The sequence below is a fragment of the Sarcophilus harrisii genome, chromosome 2 (genome assembly GCF_902635505.1).
Source record: "Sarcophilus harrisii chromosome 2, mSarHar1.11, whole genome shotgun sequence".
Classification (NCBI taxonomy): Eukaryota; Metazoa; Chordata; class Mammalia; order Dasyuromorphia; family Dasyuridae; genus Sarcophilus; species Sarcophilus harrisii.
In genome coordinates, this window is record NC_045427.1 from 501,809,605 (window position 1) to 501,829,751 (window position 20,147).

Below are 20,147 nucleotides of genomic sequence, written 5' to 3' on the forward strand. Positions count from 1 at the left end.
TGGAGAATACTCTAAGCACAGGGGATAGCCCGCTCAAAATCAGTCTCAAAAGCTAGAAGATGTGATGTCTAGTCCAAGAGACAGCACAGAAACCAGTTTGGTTGGTCCATAGAACAGAGGCGAATAAAGTATAAGTCTGGAAGGGTTGTCTGGAGTTAGGTCATAAATAGCTTTAAATAAAAAGTTTGTATTTGATCCTGGAACCAACACAGACACTGTAAAGCCTTAAGCAGGGAAGCATGGTCAGATCTATGTTTTAGGGGGTGTTTTTTATTTCTTTTATAGGCCCTTTATTGAATGGAATGCTTATTACATTATGGTTGGTTAAAGAAGGTCTTTCAGTAAAAGATCATTTTTCACCTGTAAAATTATAAGTTTTGTTGGTAAACCATTCCTAGTTGTATTTTTGTCTTTTTGAATAAATTACAAATTCTCAATTTCTTTATTGTTGTGATTATTAAATCTTGTGTAATATTTACTATTGTTCAATATTTATAATTTTTTTTCCTTTCTGGCTGTTTATGAATTCTTTCTATCTCTACCTTTCCCTCTAGTTCAAAGAGAGGTGGGCAGTTTTATTTTATATTTTCTTAAAACATCTTTTCTTGAAAGATCTTTTTTTTTGGTCATGTCTTTAAGGTAGCCCAATGATTCTTAAATTATCTCAAAATCTGTTTTTGAGGTACATTATTTTTGTTTTTGTAAGCAACTAATATTTCTTTCTTCTTCTTTTTTTAAGTCTTTTGATTTTGTTTGTTGATGTCTCATGGAATCACTAACTTCTGTTTGGTCCATTCTAATGTTTTAAAAAAGTCATTTTCTTGGTAAGGTTTTGTACTTCTTGTTCTAAACTTTTAATTATTTTTTCATGTCTTTCTTCCTTAGCTTTAATTTCTTTTTCCATTTTTTCCTCTACCATTCTCATTTGGATTTTAAGGTTGTTGTTTAGCTCTTTTTTTAAGTCTTGCTTTTACTCTTCTAGAAATTCTTGTGGCACTTGTCTTTAACTGTTTTGTTTTATTTTTTACTTTTTGCTTGTAGATGTTTTCAAGTCATTCTCTTCTTCTGGGTTTGTGTCTTCAGCTTCCCTGTCATAATATATGCTCTTTATGGTTGGATTCTTTCTCTTTTTTTTGCCTATTTTCCCAGTCTACCTCTTTTATTTTTTGCTTTTTTCGTTTTAATGCATTTTTATATTTTAAATTTAAATGAAAAATGAGAAAAGAAAAAAAGCATGTACCCAGCAGACCATAAGAAAGGATTCAATACAAAGCAATAAATTTCCATCTTAAGAAAACCTATATAATAAATACTACATACTGTTTACAAAGTTGTCCAGCTTTTTTTTTTTTTTTTTGGCTCACGTGGTTTTTTTTTGTTCTCTGCCATGTATTTTTTACTTTATTTTTCTCCTTCCTTCTCTCCCATTTTAAAGAAGGCTACAATTAAATACAGTATATACATATATATAATATATATGCATATATGTGTGTGTATATATTTTTATACACAGAGAGAGGTTTATATATATCTGTGTGTACATAAACATAGATATGCATAAACATATACATATATATGTAAGATCATACTATCCTTATTTCTACATGTTATCTGTTTCTCTGAAGGTGGAAAGCATCTTCTTTTATATGTCCAAGTTCTTCCATGCTTTTCTAAGTCAAGCAGCTCACCATTTTCTACACCACAGCAGTATTCCAACCCAATCACATCCTATCTGAGAGATTGTCTAGCAAAGTTTTTTTCCAATTTTCTGTGGAGTATCTATGGCTCTTGATTACAATAGGGTTTATTTATACAAAAAGATTTTAATTTAAAATCATTAAAATTATCCTTTTTTATACTTCAACAATGCCCTCCTCTATAATATAGTTTAAGGTCTGATACTGCTGAATCTACTTCCTTTATTTCTTTTTTTTTTCCTGGTTCCTTTGAAGTTCCTGGGCTTTTGCTCTTTCAAATGAGTGTATTATTATTTTTCTGACTCAATAAAATAATTTCTAGTAATTTAATTGGGATGATGTTATATAAATAGATTAGTTAGGTAAAATTGTCACTTTTTAAATTATATTTTCTTTAAATTAATCATGAACAATAAATATTAGTTCAATAATTTAGATCCGAATTTGTATGAAAAGTATTTTATGTTTTTGTCCATGTTATATATGTGTTCATACAGTTCCTATTTCTGTTTTGGCAGATATATTCTTAGGTATTTTTTATTGTATAGGTATTTTAAGTAGTCTAAAATTATATTGCTCACACAATGTAGTATCTCTGTTTTTCACTTTTGAGTAAATTTAACTTTGTCTCAGATCATGATTACTATCTCTTTTTTTTTTTACATAATAAATTCTATTCCTACTCTTTATTTTATATTGGTGTATATCTCTCAATTTTATAAGATTTCCTAAAAGCAACATATCATTGAATTCAAATTTTTAATCTGCTATCCATTTGCATTTTATGGGTAAACCTGTCACATTCATATTTTAAGCTACAATCACCTGTTGCATATTTTCCTCTTACCTAATTTTTTTCACTATCCTTCTCATCCTATTTACCCTATCTCTTCTCAGTCTTCTGCTTTACTTTTACCCACTATTTGCCCTCCTACTCCCTAACCTATCCTCTCACCCTTTCACCTTGCCTTTTTATTTCTTTCTAAAGTTAGAAGACTGTTTTAACCATCTCTGATGAGAATAAAGTTCCCCCCCCACAAGCTTCTTCTCTATCATATTTTCCCTTTTTATGCCTCATTTATAGGAGATAAATTACTCCTTTTTATCTCTCTGGGGAGAGGTTGGTTTTTTTTTTCAGAATTACACCATTACAGTAAGCTCAGTATAAGTTTTCTATCAAATAATGACAATCATAAAAATACTACTATTATTTTCACATATATAAAGTAAATAATTTAACTTTTTTGAATCCTTTATAATTGATCTTTAATGTTTACCCTATATTTCTCCTAGATTTACACTTTGAATTTTCCCTTAACTTTTAAGTTTGTTTGTTTTTTATTTTATTTTCACAAAAACTTGAAAGTTTTTCAGTTCATTTAATAACCTTTCTTTTTATTCATTCAGAATTAAACTTATCTTTGCTGAGTAAGTTAACCTTGATGGTAACCCCAGTATTCCAAAACCTACAGTTTTGGCTTCAGTGTAGTAGCTCCTAGGTCTTGTATAATTCTTATTGTAACTTCATTAAATTTAATTTAAATATTTTTTCTTATTTCTTTTAGTATTTTTTCCTTAACCTGGGGTTATGATACTCCTCCAAGTTTTGCTCCTAAGATCTCTTAGGTCATGGTCAGTGGATTTTTTCTATTTCTGCTTTGCCTTCTTGTCCTGGAACTTTAGGACAATTTTCTTCAATAAATCCTGAAAGTTGTGTATCAAGATTCGTTTTTTTTAAATCATATTTTTCAGATAATCCAATTATTTCTCCTCAATCCATTCTCCAGATCCATTCTTTTTCTGATGAAATGTTTTGCTTTCTCTTCTAGTTTTCCATTCTTTTGATTTTGTTTTATAAGATCTTAGGGTCTTAGAATGTCATTAGCTTCCCATTGTCCAATTCCAGTTTTTAAGAAATTATTTTCTTCCTTAAACTTTTGATTCTCATTTCAAATTAGTTGATTTTCTTTTCATAATTTTCTTGGATTATTTTTTTCCCCTCAATTTTTCCTCAATCTCTTTATTTGACTTTTAAAGTCTCTTTTAAGTTCTTCCAACAACTCTTTTTGGCCTGGGACTATTGGACATTTTTCACTGAAAAGGGGGCTGGCTTTTTTAGCTGTATTATTGTCATTGAATATGAACCCAGATCTTTATCTCCCTAGTAACTATCAATGGCTGGGTTTTTTCCTCTTTGCTTACTAACTTTATTTTGTTTTATTTTGCTTTTTAACAGCTATTAATATAATCAATTTGTAGTCCTGATATATGAGGAATTTTGCCCCAAGTCTCCGGTCCTTCTTACTGCTGTTTTCTGAAATTTGCCCTCAGGACCAAATCTTAGGTTTTACTTCTCCATTCTTAAGCCACAGCAAAGGCTCTCAGTCACACAATCCCACAAATGATCTTGCTCCTTCATTCCCTCTGATGGCTGCAAACTACAGCTGTCCTCTCTGCCCTGGAACTGAAACCAGAAATTGTTCTTTTGCAAATGCCCTCAACCAACAAGACCCCTGCGCCTGACTCCTGCATTCATCAGGATGCTAGATCTTTCTCCCTGAAAGCAGCAGCATAGTCCAGGATGAAACAGCATTGCTGTGCTTACATCCCTCAACAATGGAAGGTGCTTCCCTCTTCTACTATTCAGCCTTCAGACTCCCACACCATCTGCAAAATGAAAGCTTCTAAGGCTTGACCCAGCTGCTTCACGAGCTTGTTGCTTGTTGATTCTGCAGAATGGGCCTAGAGGTGTTTGCACTTTACTCAGGTTGATTGTCCACACCAGGAGGTAGGGTCTTTCCTAAGGTCTCATCAAATTTTCTTAGGAGGACAACTGTTTTATCCCGTATTTATTTCTGCTGCTCTGAGGCAGTTCCTTTTTTGTGGAGGAAATTGGGAGAGCCAAAAGTTTTCTAACCTACTTCACCATCTCCCTATAATCCTCTCCCTCCAACCTAATTCTTACTTTTGGACTTCATGTTAATGCTAGAGTCTGTGAACTGTGGGGAGAAATATCTGGCTTTTACATCTTTTCTTGCTATTTTCACAGCTCTGAGCTATAAAGATTTCAGTGCTCCCAAAGTGATATGATTGGGGAAATATGCTTAATGCCCTCTTCAAATTCTGACCCAGATTAGGTCTATCAGCTTGTCCCTAGTTAACAGTTTCAGTAGACTGCTGCTGGATTCAGCCACGATTAGTTCATTGGGAGGCTGTGTAGATCCATATCAACTGAATTTGTAGGCTCCCGTTTGGCCTGGAGATACCTGCCCTGGTCATTTTATGACAGATTTCCACTTGAGGCTAAAGGCTAAAACCAAGGTCCTGCTTTGCCCCTAGGTTCAGAGACACCCAAAACTATTATTTGTTTCCAATCTTGTTCCTTGCTCAGTACAGCTAGTAATCACATTTCTTCCCCACTCTATCTCTGCCCTGTTCTACCCATACATACACCAAGAACTGGGTAGTAGGAGATTAGGCTCCCCAATTGCACCCATTACTACTAGTTCAAGGAATGCTAGTTCAGGGAATCCCTGAGAGCCCTCCCTGAAAAAGACCATCCACACACACCTGTTTCCCTAAGCCTCTAAGAAAAGAATGATTTTTTTTCTTGGATTTCCTGATCAAAATTCAATCTGGGGCATTTTCCAGATCACTATGGAGGAGGTTGTATGGGGAAGCCACACTGTACTTCTTCCTTCTACTCTACCATCTTCTGAATTGTAGTTTTGAATGGTGGGATGCAGGGATGTTCTGAGACTTAAATGGGACAAAAATTGTAAAGCATTTTTCAGACCTTGAAGTGTTATACAAATGCCAATAATTGTTGTTGCTGCTCTACAGTATCCAGGCCTCTAATCTAGTGAGGGCTTTATTCCTCAAGTTTTCTATCACACTCTTGCTGACCTTAATCAGCATTTATAGAGCAACACAGGAGCATGCTGGTAAATGTTTAACAACCAGGTTCTCTTGGAAAACAAACTATATCGACACATTTTAAGTTAAATCTACATTATTAACACCTTATTAAATCTAAACAATCAACAAAACAATAAATCAAGCCCTGAGTTTTGGTAATTACTCATATTGAAAAAATAATTGGTTTAATTTTAATTAATTGGTTTTCATTTTCATTAGTGCTCACTCTGATGCTTCCTTTATGTTACAGCTCCTCTTTGAAAATTTCAAATGACAGGGAATTCACTATTTTTGTTTGCTGTCATTAAGCTCTAATTGTTATAAAATTCCTTCCCACTCTGAGAAAAATTCTGCTACTTCCATCCCTCTCAGCCCTTTAGAAGCAACAATGAACAAACCTATTCTTTACAAATACACACACACACACACACACACACACACACACACACACAGTGCTAGCCCTTAAAATATAGTTCTGAAGGAATTTATAAAACAAGAATGGAAAAATCATGAGTCAAAATTTCAGCCATGGACCTGGGACTTGACCTCCAACCCATTTAGATTTCCAGGACATAGTGAAGCAAAGAATGAGAAATCAAAGTGAAATATGGCTCTGGAAAAGTATATTGGGAGAAAAAGTTATATAATTCTGTGAGGGAAAACATAATTTTGTATGTATCTCTTTTATACATTATCATTTTTATTTTCAAGATATGAAAGGTAGAGAATTATTTAACAGACCATATTTGGAGTTACATAGTAGGATTGATCACTTACACACACACACACACACACACACACAATAAAGACACATTTACAGATTTTTAAAATCAGCCTATTCCTTTTGTTAAAGTTGAGTAACACTCCATTAAGTGCACACTGAAAAGGGAATTAGCATACTCAGCGCATCCTTCTCTCAAAAAAAACTTATTTTGCATGTAATTTTAAAAGTTTGTATCTTAAGAAAAGTTTAGTTGTTAACTGTTTAAACTGTTTAGTTGAATTGTACTTTCTTTAGTTTGCTCAGAATAAAAATAACACACTTTATGGTTGTCTTCAATAAATGTTTGCCTTTCAAAAATAACATTCTGTGGGTGCACACCATAAATGAAGACTTTAATTTCTAACCATTTCCTGAAACAACTACATTTGGGGAACACAGGATCAATCAATCAATCAGTCAATCAACAAACTTAGAAGAGGACTTCAAGTTCAAGTCATGTGACTCTGGCACTCTACAACTTCACACTGCCTCTCAAGCTTTTCTCCCATTCAGAGAAAAAAATATCTAGGATGGTTTCAAGGATGTTGATTTGTGAAAACATATGAGCCCAAAATCAAACAAAAAATTCAAAACATGTCAAAAGACTGTTTGGAATTGCAAATGACAAAAAACATTTGGAAATCTCAAATAATAAAGAGATAATTACATAAATCGCCTTGGTATAGGAAAAGAGATAGTGTTCTTAATCTAACAAAAACATCGCATTATTTCAGAGGCTGCTGCTGGTGTCATGACTAGAACCTGGAGTCAGGAAGAACTGGGTTCAAATCAGGCCTAAAACATTAACTGTGCCACACTGAGCAAGTCTCTTAATCTCTGTTTGCCTCAGTTTCCTCAACTGTAAATTAGAGACCCTAATAACACTGGCTTTACAAGGTTGTTAAAACTTAAGCACTTTTCACAGCACCTGGCGCTATATAGGAATTCTATAAATGCTCGTTCCTTTCCTTTCCCTCTCTCTACAAGATTGTCATCTAAAACATTCCCAGAATCAGATTTTAATCTCTAAATTGAGCGGGACTTCAGAGGTCCAGGTTATAGCATCTGAAAAAGAATCTCATCTATAATCCCAATAAATGTTCAAGCAGGCCTAATTCAAAAGTTCTTTTTTACTGAAGAGAGACCCTCCCATCATTTTTATCATGCTAGCTCTTACAAAGCACTTTAAGATTTGCAAAGCACTTTAGACTTTAACTTTAAACACTTCTTCTCATAACAACCTAGAAGCTAAGTGCCATTTTGCCCCTTTTATAGATGAAGAAACTAAGGAAGAGATATTAGGTGAGCTGCACAGGGTAATGCTGCCAATAAGTGTGAGGATAGATTTGTCCTGCATTCAATAGACCAGGCTTCTTAACAGCCTCTCTATATTTCATGGACTAAATCCTGTCTGACCTAGAAGATCGATTAACAAATTAAGTGGGTAGTTAGAATTAGGTTCTTCATTCAAATTCTGTATACACATTCTACCCCTTTCATAAATTCTACAATAGAGTAGAATCTTTTTTAATGATCACTACAACATTCAATTCTAAATTATAGGACTATTTCTTTCATATCCTGGCCAACGACCCATATTATTACTACTTTGCTAAGATGTTTGCAATGACTTTTGTTTGAAAAATTCTGTACCATTAATATTTTCTATCAGTCATTTTATTTTGTAAGATATATTTATTTTTGGACAGCAACAAATATTTATTGTGTCTACTATGCACCAGGCATACTAAGGATACTAAGATAAAAATAGAACAGACTCTACCCTCAAGGAGTTTATATTCTATGTAATCACTTTATTCAAGTACCACAATGGTAAATATTTTTAATGTCTGATCTCTTCTTCAAAATTCTATGCTTTACACACCAAATTCTTTCATTTACAAGAATGTGGTACACAGAAGGGTGTTAAGGTTAGAATAGAGAGGTGTTCTAATCCTAATTCTGCCCATTGAGATCTTGGACAAACCATTTCTCAGTCATGGTTTTCTCATCTTTACACCATGGTCTAGACATTGCTCATTCTGCCAAATGACAATGACCTAGGAGTCAGGACACCTTGATTCTAGTCCTAAGGATAGATGCATGACTTCAAGTGACTAATCATCACATCTCTAGAACCCCAACTTGTGATCAGTCATTTCAGGCATGTCTGACTCTTGATGACCCCACCTGGGCTTTCTTGGCAAAGGTGACACAGAGTGGTTTTCCATTGCTTGTCCCCAGCTCATTTTGTAGATGATTTTGCACAGCCCTGTCCCACTCAAATCCAATTCATGTGCAAATCAAGATATCACTCGAATAATGTCATTGGTCCTCTTCAATAAGAAAGGACAAGCAACAGATAAGGAAACTGAGGTAAGTGGTGTCAAGTGACTTTCCCAGGTTCACACAACTAATAAGCATGAGTAATAGGAAGGTCAGATTTGAACTCAGGCCTTCCTGACTCCAGGCCAAATGTTTTATCCACTGGGCCACCTAGAAGGTTATATTCCCCTGTAGAATGTAAGTGTCTTGAAGGTAAAGATTGTCCTATACTTTGTCTTTATATCCCTAATATTTAGCACCATGTCTGATATAAAATGGGCCACTCAATAAATATTTGTTTATTGATTGATAGTTCCTGGTGTAGTGAAATGAACACTAGTGAGGGCTTCTGAGAATTGGGCTGTAATCCTCACTCTACAATTAACTAGTTATATGACCTTAAACATCATTTAACTCTGGATATTAGACTAGATGATACCTTTAATTCTAACATTCTACATAAATTTATACTGTATTATTAAGAGTATGGTATGGATCATTCACCAAATGATCAATAGCACAGTAAGTTTAATAAAGTTGGATAGTTTAGGGTTATGTTTTGTTTTTGTCCAGACTTATGATTTCACTTTGTTTAATTTATAGGACAAAATTCCCTGGTGAAGAAACTCCCTCTAGCAAGGCAGGCCGATATCTGCTCTTAGAAATTTTAGTAAAGTAGGTTGTATAAACATAACAAAAAAGAAAGAATGAAACTAAATATTTTTATTATATAATGAGATTATATTATATATATTGTATCCATGTCAGTTATCATCTTTCCATATTGTCAGTCATAACTCATAGACCCAAAAATTAGTAGCATCCTACCACAGACTCCCTTTGCACAAGCAAACACAGAGTAATGACTAGGGCAGGGAAACCAGAGCTTTATTCCAGAAAACTAAAATACAGAAAACATAAGAATTAAAATAATGATTTTTAAAGAGTTTGCCACTTGTAAATTTGCTACATTTAAATTTTGTCAGCATTTCCAATCTTTTAGCAGTATAGAAACAACTGAGCTTAACACCTGCTTAGCAAAAATAATTAGCTAAAATAAGATGTGGCCAGATGGCAAACTTTCCCCCTTCATCCCCATCCCCTCATGACTGCACCCTAGATGAATGTCTCTTCAGAACAACTATGCTCTGTTCATTCATCTTTCCTTGTTTCCAACAACTTCCCTATGATCAGGCCCATGAGAGATCCATCTTCTAGCTGATAGCCCACAAGACTGATGTCCTGGAATCTCCCTCTAGTTCAACTGAATTTGCCTTAAGTAATTCTTGTTTTATTCCTACATCATGAATTACAAAGTTGATTTGAGACTTTCTGTTGTACCACCAGGTCCAAATGTAAAAAAATACATCATCAATTTTTGGCAAGAACAAAAAGAACATTCAACATTGCTCTTCTGTTCTTTCTGTAATCCACAGGATATGGAAGCAGAGGAACCTAGGGCAAGAACTTCCCTAAGAATCTGACACATCTCTCCAAATCCCAGGTTAAAATGACTCTACAGATATCTAAAGATGTAACAGGGAGCTTATGTGTATATGGTATAGTGGAAAGAGCATTGATTCTAAAGTCAGAGGAAGTGGGCTCAAATCTGTTATCTGATGTGTGATTTTAGGCAAATTTCTGAATCCCTCTGGATTTCAGTTTCCTCATCTGAAAAAGGAGCTGGAAAAAGAAATGGCAAACCACTCCATTATCTTTGCCAAGAAAACTTCAAAAGGGATCATAGAAAGTAGGACAGAACTGAAAAACAATAACTACAAACAATGATTTTTATTATTCAAAACCTCAGTGATATAAATGTAGTTAACCAGAAGCAACAGTCCTACTGTTCCCAAGGCCTTTATTGCAATCCACAAGGTGCAGGTTGGGCTTATTCCCCCAATTACATTCAATTCTGTTGGATGCATTATAGCTTTGCCTTTGGTTTCCACCATTACACAAAAATGATAGTTGTTTTCAGAACAAAAGTAAAATATCCATGTAGTCAATTCTTTAAAAAAAAAAAAAAATGTCCACTTCAGCTAACTCCTCTTACAGGCATTCAGGTCAAATAATGGCTAAAATGAATTTAATGATTTTTTTAAAAATTCACTACATATGAATATTATAGGAAATCTCTAGAATCTTGAGTTAGGAATCAAGAGACAGAAATGATATGAAAGTCTTCCAGAGAGCACAATGAATATTGTAGATGGAAGTTCCTCGAAGGCATATTTTAAGTCCACCTCAGAAAAACCTGCTAATCATTAGAGTTGTCCAACCATAGAACAGTCTATCAAATCAAACAGTAACTTTTTTGTCACTGGAAGTATTCAAAAAGAAGCTATTAAGAATGATGACAAAGGGATTTATATTGTAGTGGGGGTGTACTATATGAAACCTAAAACCACTTTCAACACTAATATTCTGTAGTCAAAACAAATTAAAACTAAAAGCATATTAACTTAGATGTCTAGGTTCATTGGGGAAAAAAATTCCCATAACACCCTGCTACCACCTTCCATTGAACAATACTGTCTAGTTGAAAGAGAGCTATTCTCTCCTCCTCCCAGTATATTGTGCCAAAATGTAACCAATATAGTATATCTTTTTTTTAATGATGTTCCTTTAAGACAAAAATATTCATCCAAGTAAAAAATTAATTTTATACAATCTTAAGCCAAAATTAATTCTAATTATATGAATTCAATTATATATCCTCCAAATCCCCATTTACTTACCAAGTAATTTCTTTTCACCACAAAACATTATGATGTTAGATCAGTTCCCAGAGGACCTCAAAAGACCTCCTGTGTGAATAATATAAGTGCACATCATTAGCATTTTATAAAGGTTCACTAAACATAAACCTTTTGAATTTCATGCTTCTTCCTAATCAAAATAAAGTGTCTGAGAAATCATAGATACAATAAGAAACAAGATCATACATATTTAATCATCTCAAAGTCTTCCTCAGTATGAATAATTTTAGATAGAGAAATATTACATTTTATAATTGAGGTTTCAAAGAACTTCAATATTGCAGTTTAGAATATTAAGAGCAAGTAGAAGTCTTTCCTTTTTTGATTTGAATCAAAGGCTGTATCTCTTTTTCTAACAATGTTGAGAACTCTCTCATATGAAAACTGTCTATACCAATGTGCAAACTCTGGGTCATTGATGGATTAAGTCATTTGCTTGTGATTACATAGCAATTACATAGCAATATTAAGAAAATGATCTTGAGCCCAGATCCTGCTCAATTTATATTTTTAAACCTAGGTAATAAAATTGAGATTCCTGTGGATCTGATGGGAAAACTTTAAAGCTCAAATAGATAATAGACTTAGCTCATTTTGTACTGTGAATGTATACTGACTTTAGAATGAGAAGACCTAGATATACTATATATGATATATATTATTTACTTTGTGACAAAGTATGTGACTTTGAAAATCATTCTCTGAGCTTTAGTTTATTTGCCTATGAAATAAGAGTTGTACCATCCTTGTAACAATGTGCCAAGGTCACACACAAAAGAATCCAGATCTTCTGACTTCCAATCACAATTCTTTGTTGCATATCACTTTTTAAATGGCATTTACTTATTTTAATAAGTATAGACTAATCATCCTAATGTATGCTATTCCACTTAAGGTTTTTCAATTATTCAGCACATTTCCTGAGTTATTTGAATCCCCCAAACCATAATTTTTAAATATAATAAATAAATGTAGCTTTATGCTAGTCTGCTGGACAAAATCAAACATAAATAGATAATAAAAGATCTAAAAACTTTTGAGGGTTATGATGAGAACCTGAAAAACATTCAAAAAGAAAATCCACTAAAGAATTTTTATTTTTGGAAGAATTGTTATAGGAGCAAAGTAAGGTTTAGCGTGATTAAATGTCTTAGTCAAGTTATAACTTGTAAAAACTGCTGTTTAAGTATACTCAAGAAGCAGCTAGGTGATGTAGTGGATACAGTGCTAAGTCTAGAATTAGAAAGACATCTTCCTGAGTTCTAATATGACCTCTGATACTTACTTGCTGGGTGTGCCTGAGAAAGTCACTCAACCTTGTTTCCCTCAGTTTCCTCATCTGTAAAATGAGCTAAAGAAGGAAATGGCAAACTACTACAATATCTTTGGCAAGAAAATTCCAAATAGGTCCATGAAAAGCCAGACACAACTGAAAATGATTGGATAAGATGTTCAAAGTGTTCAGAGAGAAAAATAAAAATAAATTAGTCAGAATTTTTGGAACACAAGTTGTGAAAACTCTTTTGAGAACCTGCTTCAATAAAGAAAATCCTTTAAATGCTAATTAACTTTGAATATAAAGAAGAGTGAATAAGCTACATTACATAAAGGACCATATCTAGAGGGAAGGTGATGATCAACTGGATTCACCTAAAATACAGCAAACCAAGATGCAATGAAACTTTTCTCTGTTTCAATAAAGAATATATATGAATCTTTAAAAAAAAAATTTAAACATTCTAAGTTGCAAAAGAATATTGTCATTGTAATTAAATTATTCAAAGAAAAAGGGTCCTTTCCTTCATCTTAGAGCAGGGGTCTTTAACTGTGGTCTGTGAACTTTTTAAAATATATATTTAAATAGAGGACTCTGTTTCAACATAATTAATTTCCTTTGTAATCCTATATGTTTTGTCTTATGCATTTAAAAACATTATTCTGAGAAAGGGTCTATAGGCTTACCAAGGAATCTATCACATGTGCACACAATACACACATATATTCAAGTGGGAGAAGAGCTAAAATAACACTAGAAACGAGGGCAACATGCTTGGGAGAAGACCAAGTTCTTCTATAGCATTAATCCCATCTGAAGTTCCTACCATTTCTTTCATTCCCACCACAGAGCAAGTATGTTGCTCACTTTTTGCCTACTAAATTTATAGACTAATGGGATTATATCCCAAAGAGATTATAAAGAAGGGAAAGGGACCTGTATGTGCACGAATGTTTGTGGCAGCCCTTTTTGTAGTGGCTAAAAACTGGAAACTGAATGGATGTCCATCAGTTGGAGAATGGTTGAATAAATTGTGGTATATGAAAATTATGGAATATTACTGTTCTGTAAGAAATGACCAACAGGATAATTTCAGAAAGGCCTGGAGAGACTTACATGAACTGATGCTGAGTGAAATGAGCAGGACCAGGAGATCATTATATACTTCAACAACAATACTATATGATGACCAGTTCTGATGGATCAGGCCATCCTTAGCAACGAGATCAACCAAATCATTTCTAATGGAGCAGTAATGAACTGAACTAGCTATGCCCAGAAAAAGAACTCTGGGAGATGACTAAAAACCATTACATTGAATTCCCAATCCCTATATTTATGCACACCTGCATTTTTGATTTCCTTCACAAGCTAATTGTACAATATTTCAGAGTCTGATTCTTTTTGTACAGCAAAATAACGTTTTGGTCAGGTATACTTATTGTGTATCTAATTTATATTTTAATATATTTAACATCTACTGGTCATCCTGCCATCTAGGGGAGGGGGTGGGGGGGGGGGTAAGAGGTGAAAAATTGGAACAAGAGGTTTGGCAATTGTTAATGCTGTAAAGTTACCCATGTATATATCCTGTAAATAAAAGGCTATTAAATAAAAAAAAAAATTATAGACTAAAAGGAGACAGCCTCTGTCTTTTTTGGTATGGACATCGTCCCCAGGCTCTCATAGATAGGCATGGGTAGCAGTCCTCTCTCAGACTGATCTGCAATACTCCCACCATTCAGGTCTTTAGACCTTAACCAAGTCTACCCAATGAGCTCACATTATTCTAATACACCTAAATTGCAAGCATGATATAGGAAGAATTAACCCAACTCTGCACTGAAAATTCAACCCTACTTAGTTGTTTAAAAAAAATAATAAACATATTTCCATATTTGTCATGTTGTACAAGAAAAATCAAGCCAAAAGAGAAAAAATTGTGAGAAAGAAAAAGCAAACAAACAAAAAAGGTAAAAATATTATTCTTTGATCCCCATACAGTCAGTCTTCATAGTTCTCTCTGGATGGGAATTGCATTTTCTGTCCCAAGTCTATTGAAATCATCTTGAATCATGTCATTGCTGAGAAGAGTCAAGTTCATCACAGCTGATCATCATATAATCTTGATGTTCAGCTTTACTTAATGACAACAAATACCATACACAGAAATTCAAAGTAGAGCTGGAACAAAAGTCCAGGTCTTCTGACTCTTATCCAATGTCATTGCAACTACATCAAAGTGCCTCCCAAAAAAGTTATGAAGAAGAGACTTTATATTTTAAAATATTGCAGTAATCTCTTTTAAAGACCAATGCCTACAGCAGGGATTGAGAACTTTTTTTTTTTTCTGTCAAGGGTCATTTGAATATTTATAATATCATTCATGGGCCAAACAAAATTATCAACTTACAAAACTTAAGCAATAGGAAGTTGTTGTACTTAGCTTTTAGCTCATCATACCTGTGGTTGCCTTAGGAAATGATCTTGCAGGTCTTATGGGGCTGGACATTCCTCATCCCTGATCTAATGTAAAGTGAAGACATTTTAAAAGTAGGTCATCCTTAACCTACTAGAGAATTAAACAAGATAATGTGATAAATGTGATAAAATGCTATTTGCTATAAGAACTGATGAAAGGGATTGCCTCAGAGAATTAAGAATACTTATATAAACTGATGCAAATTGAAGTAAGCAGAAGCAGAGAACAATGTATACAAAAATGACAATATTATAAAGACAAAAAAGAAACTATGACCAACCCAGAGCATTCATGAAGAAACATGCTGAACACCTCCTGATAGAGATGTGACAGACTCAAAGAACAGATTGAGATATATTCTGTTTGGACATGGATGTTGGGGGAATCTATTTTGCTTGACTGCACATGTTTGAAACAGGGATGTTGCTTTTCTTTCCTTGGGAAAAAGGAGGGGAGGAAGCAGAATGAATAGAAAGAAAATCTTCATTTGAAAATAAACAATGTTCTAATGGCAGCCACGGCGGGGGCGGGGGGGGGGGGGGGGGGGAAGGGAGGAAGGAAGGAGAAAAAAAAAGAATGTTACATGATAACTTTGTTATATATTTTTTAAAAAGAGCAAGTTTTACATAATAGATCTACAGTTTAAGGCATAATCCTCTCCATTTTGTTTTGGAAATGCTTGTTCAAAATGAAAAAGTTCAAAAAATTAAAAATTTTCATGATAATTAAAAAAAAAATTATGTAGGCCATTTTTGTCGGTGTCCACATCATAAAAAGTATCTATGAGCATAAAAAAGGTACTCTTTTATAGCACCTCATATTGATCCAACATCTCCTTTCTCTGTGCCTTTGCATTTGTCCATGCCCATTCCATGCCCAAAATAAATTTCTGCTTTATCTCCAGCAGAAACTAGAATCTCTAGTTTCTTTCAAAATTCAGCTCCATTACCACCTTCTATCCAGAGTTTTTCCTAATCTACCCCCAACTACTATTGTCTCTTCTCTCGTAAAAACTGCTGTATATTTTTATATAAATTTTATATATAACTATACATATCTGTTTTCCCTAATAAAATATAAATTCTATGAAAGGAGGGATTGTTTCTTTTTTAATCTACTTATTTCCATTATTTAGTGAAGTGTCTCTCATGCAGTAGGAACTTTATAAATGTTCATTCATTGATTTATTTAGTGATTGATTGGTAAGTTATGATATTTATAACATTTTTATTTTATCATTTAATAATTTAAACATTTACTAAGCAACTACTTAGTGCTCTGTGCTAAGTGCTGAGGATGCAAAGAAAATCAAGACATTCCCTCTTCTGAGTTCACAGTCTCATAAGATAATACATAAGCAACCATGAGCAAACAAGATACATACAAGATAGATATGTAATGTCACATGATAAATATATCAGATGGTGAAAGGGTCTACGTAATTTAAAAGGATGTTTTAGTCTGAAAACAGGGCAAGAGTTACTAATAACTGAAAATTAAAATATAAGTATTCTTTGTCCTTCTAAATCTTGCTCTAAATTGTGAATCCTCATTAATATAAAGTCGAGATCTAAAAAAAAAAAAAGCTAGTTATAATATATTTTCTTCAAACTTCAACGGACCATAGTTTAATCCTGTTCTGAACTTCCATATCAAAGCAGCAAACATCCTGAATTCTTGACCCAGGTCAAAAAAGCTTGGCATATACACTGGTGTATATGCTGATATACACCAGTATATATGCTGATTCCATCTCTGTCAGCTCTAACATTGAGGTTTTAAAGTAATTTTGGCACATAAAATCCTTTAGCTATCTACACCTAATTTGTCAAAGCAAAGACATTAAATCTCCCTAGCATTCCTTTAAAAGCTTTGAAAAACTTTACTTAGCTTCTATATTAGGGATAATTGACTTTTTACTCACCTCAAAAAAGAATATTATACATCCATAATTTCAAAATCTTTCCCATTTGAAGTTAGAAACATAAAAGCAGGATCAAGTTATGCTTATTCTATACGCAAAAGGAAAGTGACTGTGTTGAACAAAAAAAGATGAAGTGTAGTGGGTACAGGGAAGTAGTTGCAAGCAAAGAGGTTGGGAAACACATTACTACCCAACTACCCTCTAAAGAAACTCTGATGGGAAGGTAAATACAGCTTTCTGTGCCAGGTATTTTCCTGAGGCAAAGGCGGTTGGTTTCCAGAATGGTTGTTATTTACTAAAGCCTATTTATATGGCTCTTCTTACAAGTAGTTTCATGGTACTGTACTTCAGGATGGTGGAGCCTCCTATTTCCGATACTTGAATACCTCTTTGACTTTAAACAAGTCACTTTACCTCCTACAAACATAGTTCCCTTTTCTATAAAAGAAGGGGGATGGGCTCAATTGGTTCTGAGGTCCTTTCCTGTTCTGGATCCATAATCTGTAACTTTCCCCAGCAAAGGTTTCAAAACACAGAAATAAAGTAGAAGACATAAGTCAAGGAGAAACATTTTCACATAATTTAATTTTTTAAGTGCTAGTGGCTCACTAAGCTTATCAAAGAGACAGAGGTAATATTTGGAGGGGGAGGAGAACATTTATTGTAAAAAATTCACTTTTTAAAAAACCAATCTAGGATCTGTGACAAAAAATCTCTATATCCCCATTTAACCTTACTTTCTGAAAGTGAGTTTACTCATTCATACATGATAATTATGTCCAAAAGACATGGTACAGTTAAAAGAAACTCTAATCTTATAGTTAAAAGAGAGCTTACATTCTTTAAGTAACTGTCCTTGAGTCTTGCAAATAAGGTAAAGTGCTCTGCAAATATTCAAGTTTTAAGTAAACATCATGATACTGTTAGAAAGTGCTAGGGATCTCTGTTGTTAGAGAGCCAGACCTCAGATTCTGCTCTGTCACTTATGAATAATATGACTTGGGAAAGTCATTTATGCTCCCAGGCCTCAGTTTACTCATTTGTAAAATAAGGGGCTTGAGATAATGACCTTGGAGAGAAAGACCCTGGATCTGTGATCCTAAAATCAGCTAAAATTAGTTATCATTATTATAAATAGAATAAAGGGTTCATATCGAGCTATATGATGACACCAAAATCCATTAACTGATACTATTGTTATTAAGAAAAATCCCACCATCCAAAGACACTAAACCTATCCAGAATACTTCCAACTTCGATTAACACTGGCATTTTTCAAAGAGCATTAACAACTATTTTCTCAAACATCCCAAAATGAATAGGGGGGGAGAGTCATTGAGAAAGCAGGACCTGACCTAAAAGTTTGTCTCACTTATTCATAAATGATTTGGCCTCTGTTACTAATTACCTATATAACTTAGAGCAAGCCCTGAATTAACTTGACTTCTCTGTACTAAATTCCTCAAAATCTGTTCAATGAGAAGTTAGACTAAAGGATGTCTAAAAGTCTTCTTCCAGCTCTAATCAGTCAAATGAGATAATATTTGTAAAAGGCACTTAGCACAGTGCCTGCTACATAGGCGCTATTATATAAATGCTAATTCCATCCTCGCCTTCCTTCTTCTAATATACTAAAATAAAAGTACTAGATTTGGGAGCAGAGGACCTGGGTTTGAATCAGGTTGTGCTACTTAGTGCTATGTGCCCCTGGCCAAGAAGCTTAAACATTCTGAATCTGTGTCCCATCTATAAAATGAGGGATTTGGACCAGATGTTCTCCACTGTTCCTTCCAGTTCTGCATCCTATATTCTTCTTTCTTGATTTGCTATCATATAATTTAACTCTAAGTCTGTCTCTTAAATGAAAACAAACTCCTGATGAATTCATTTTTCCCTCTTTAAAAAATAGCATACCTAACAAAAGGTTTGGTGGGAAAAGACTGAGGACCCTTGGCGAAAAAAAATTTATACCTAGAGAAAGACATTGTATATGGATTAAAGTGATCTGTGTTCTATCTTATTATTATGGGGGAAATTGGAATTACATGTATTTAACTTAATAACTGCAAATAAATGCACTGTTACTTAATTTGACAATGCACCATGTGACTTCCCTTTGGGATGTGATGCTGAATCTTTTGGCTTTAACCATTATGATCCTCCTTCCTCCTTCAAATGAACTTTGAGGCCATATTCTTGGTTCAGACATTCATGGCAAACGTTTCATTGACATAAATAATACTCACATAGACTACAGATTTTGCCCTTTCAGTGAAAACAACAAAGAAGAGCTATTGTTCTTCATACTTTCTTACAGTAAAAAGATGTGGTATTAAAGCCTCTAGAATAACAGCTGCAACATCCCAAAGGGAGTGTATATTTAGCTTCAAAAATATATCTGTATGGAAAAAAAATGAGATGCTATTCTAAAGATGCTGTGGTAAGTATCACATGTGCTTATGGATGACCATGGAAACATATGCTAAAAGAAAAGGGAAGGGTCCGAGGATAAATATGGATCTCCAAGTCCCACTGACTCATAAATCAATTGAGAGTAATATGCCAAAGTCAATTGGTCAATCATAGGTCACCTGTGCAGAAGAACCAGGCTTCATTCTGCATTTTGGGTATAGTTATCTAGGGCAATTTACTCATATAGAAGCAATTGCTGGAAAAGCAACTGTCTATTTCCCTGTGCAAGCCAAGGAATTCTGCCAATAGCAATTTTCAATTATCTTCTAGTTTAATAGCATTACAAGAAATAAAGAAACAATCAATGGAAAAGGAAAAGTATAGTTTTTAGTGATAGTTTTTTCTAATATTTATCCATAGTAATGTGAACATATCCTTGGGGAAATCTGTCCAATTGTTTGGACCTCTCAGGAGTTAACTGAACACCTCTCTTGTCCTATCACTCTTACCACACTTACATTAACTCTTGCTTTAATGCCTGTCAAGTTACCTGTCCACTTATTAGTTTTACTTTTCCTTTTTATACCA

General features: G+C 33.9%; 1 protein-coding gene across 9 annotated transcripts in view; it reads right to left on the reverse strand.

Annotated features, from left to right (window-relative positions):
* Positions 1 to 20,147, reverse strand: part of ATP8B4 (ATPase phospholipid transporting 8B4 (putative)) — a 355,835-nt gene that overhangs the window by 285,967 nt on the left and 49,721 nt on the right. For 7 of the 9 annotated variants that reach the window (XM_023499838.2, XM_012545505.3, XM_023499883.2 and 4 more), the window contains one exon: positions 11,445 to 11,513. In XM_023499838.2, the coding sequence (XP_023355606.1) occupies positions 11,445 to 11,472 (28 nt within the window). In that variant the 5' untranslated portion in view covers positions 11,473 to 11,513. Of the gene's footprint in view, positions 1 to 11,444; positions 11,514 to 15,204; positions 15,268 to 17,147; positions 17,528 to 20,147 lie in introns of those variants that run through there. The other 2 variants (XM_012545500.3, XM_012545517.3) reach the window with 2 other exon arrangements.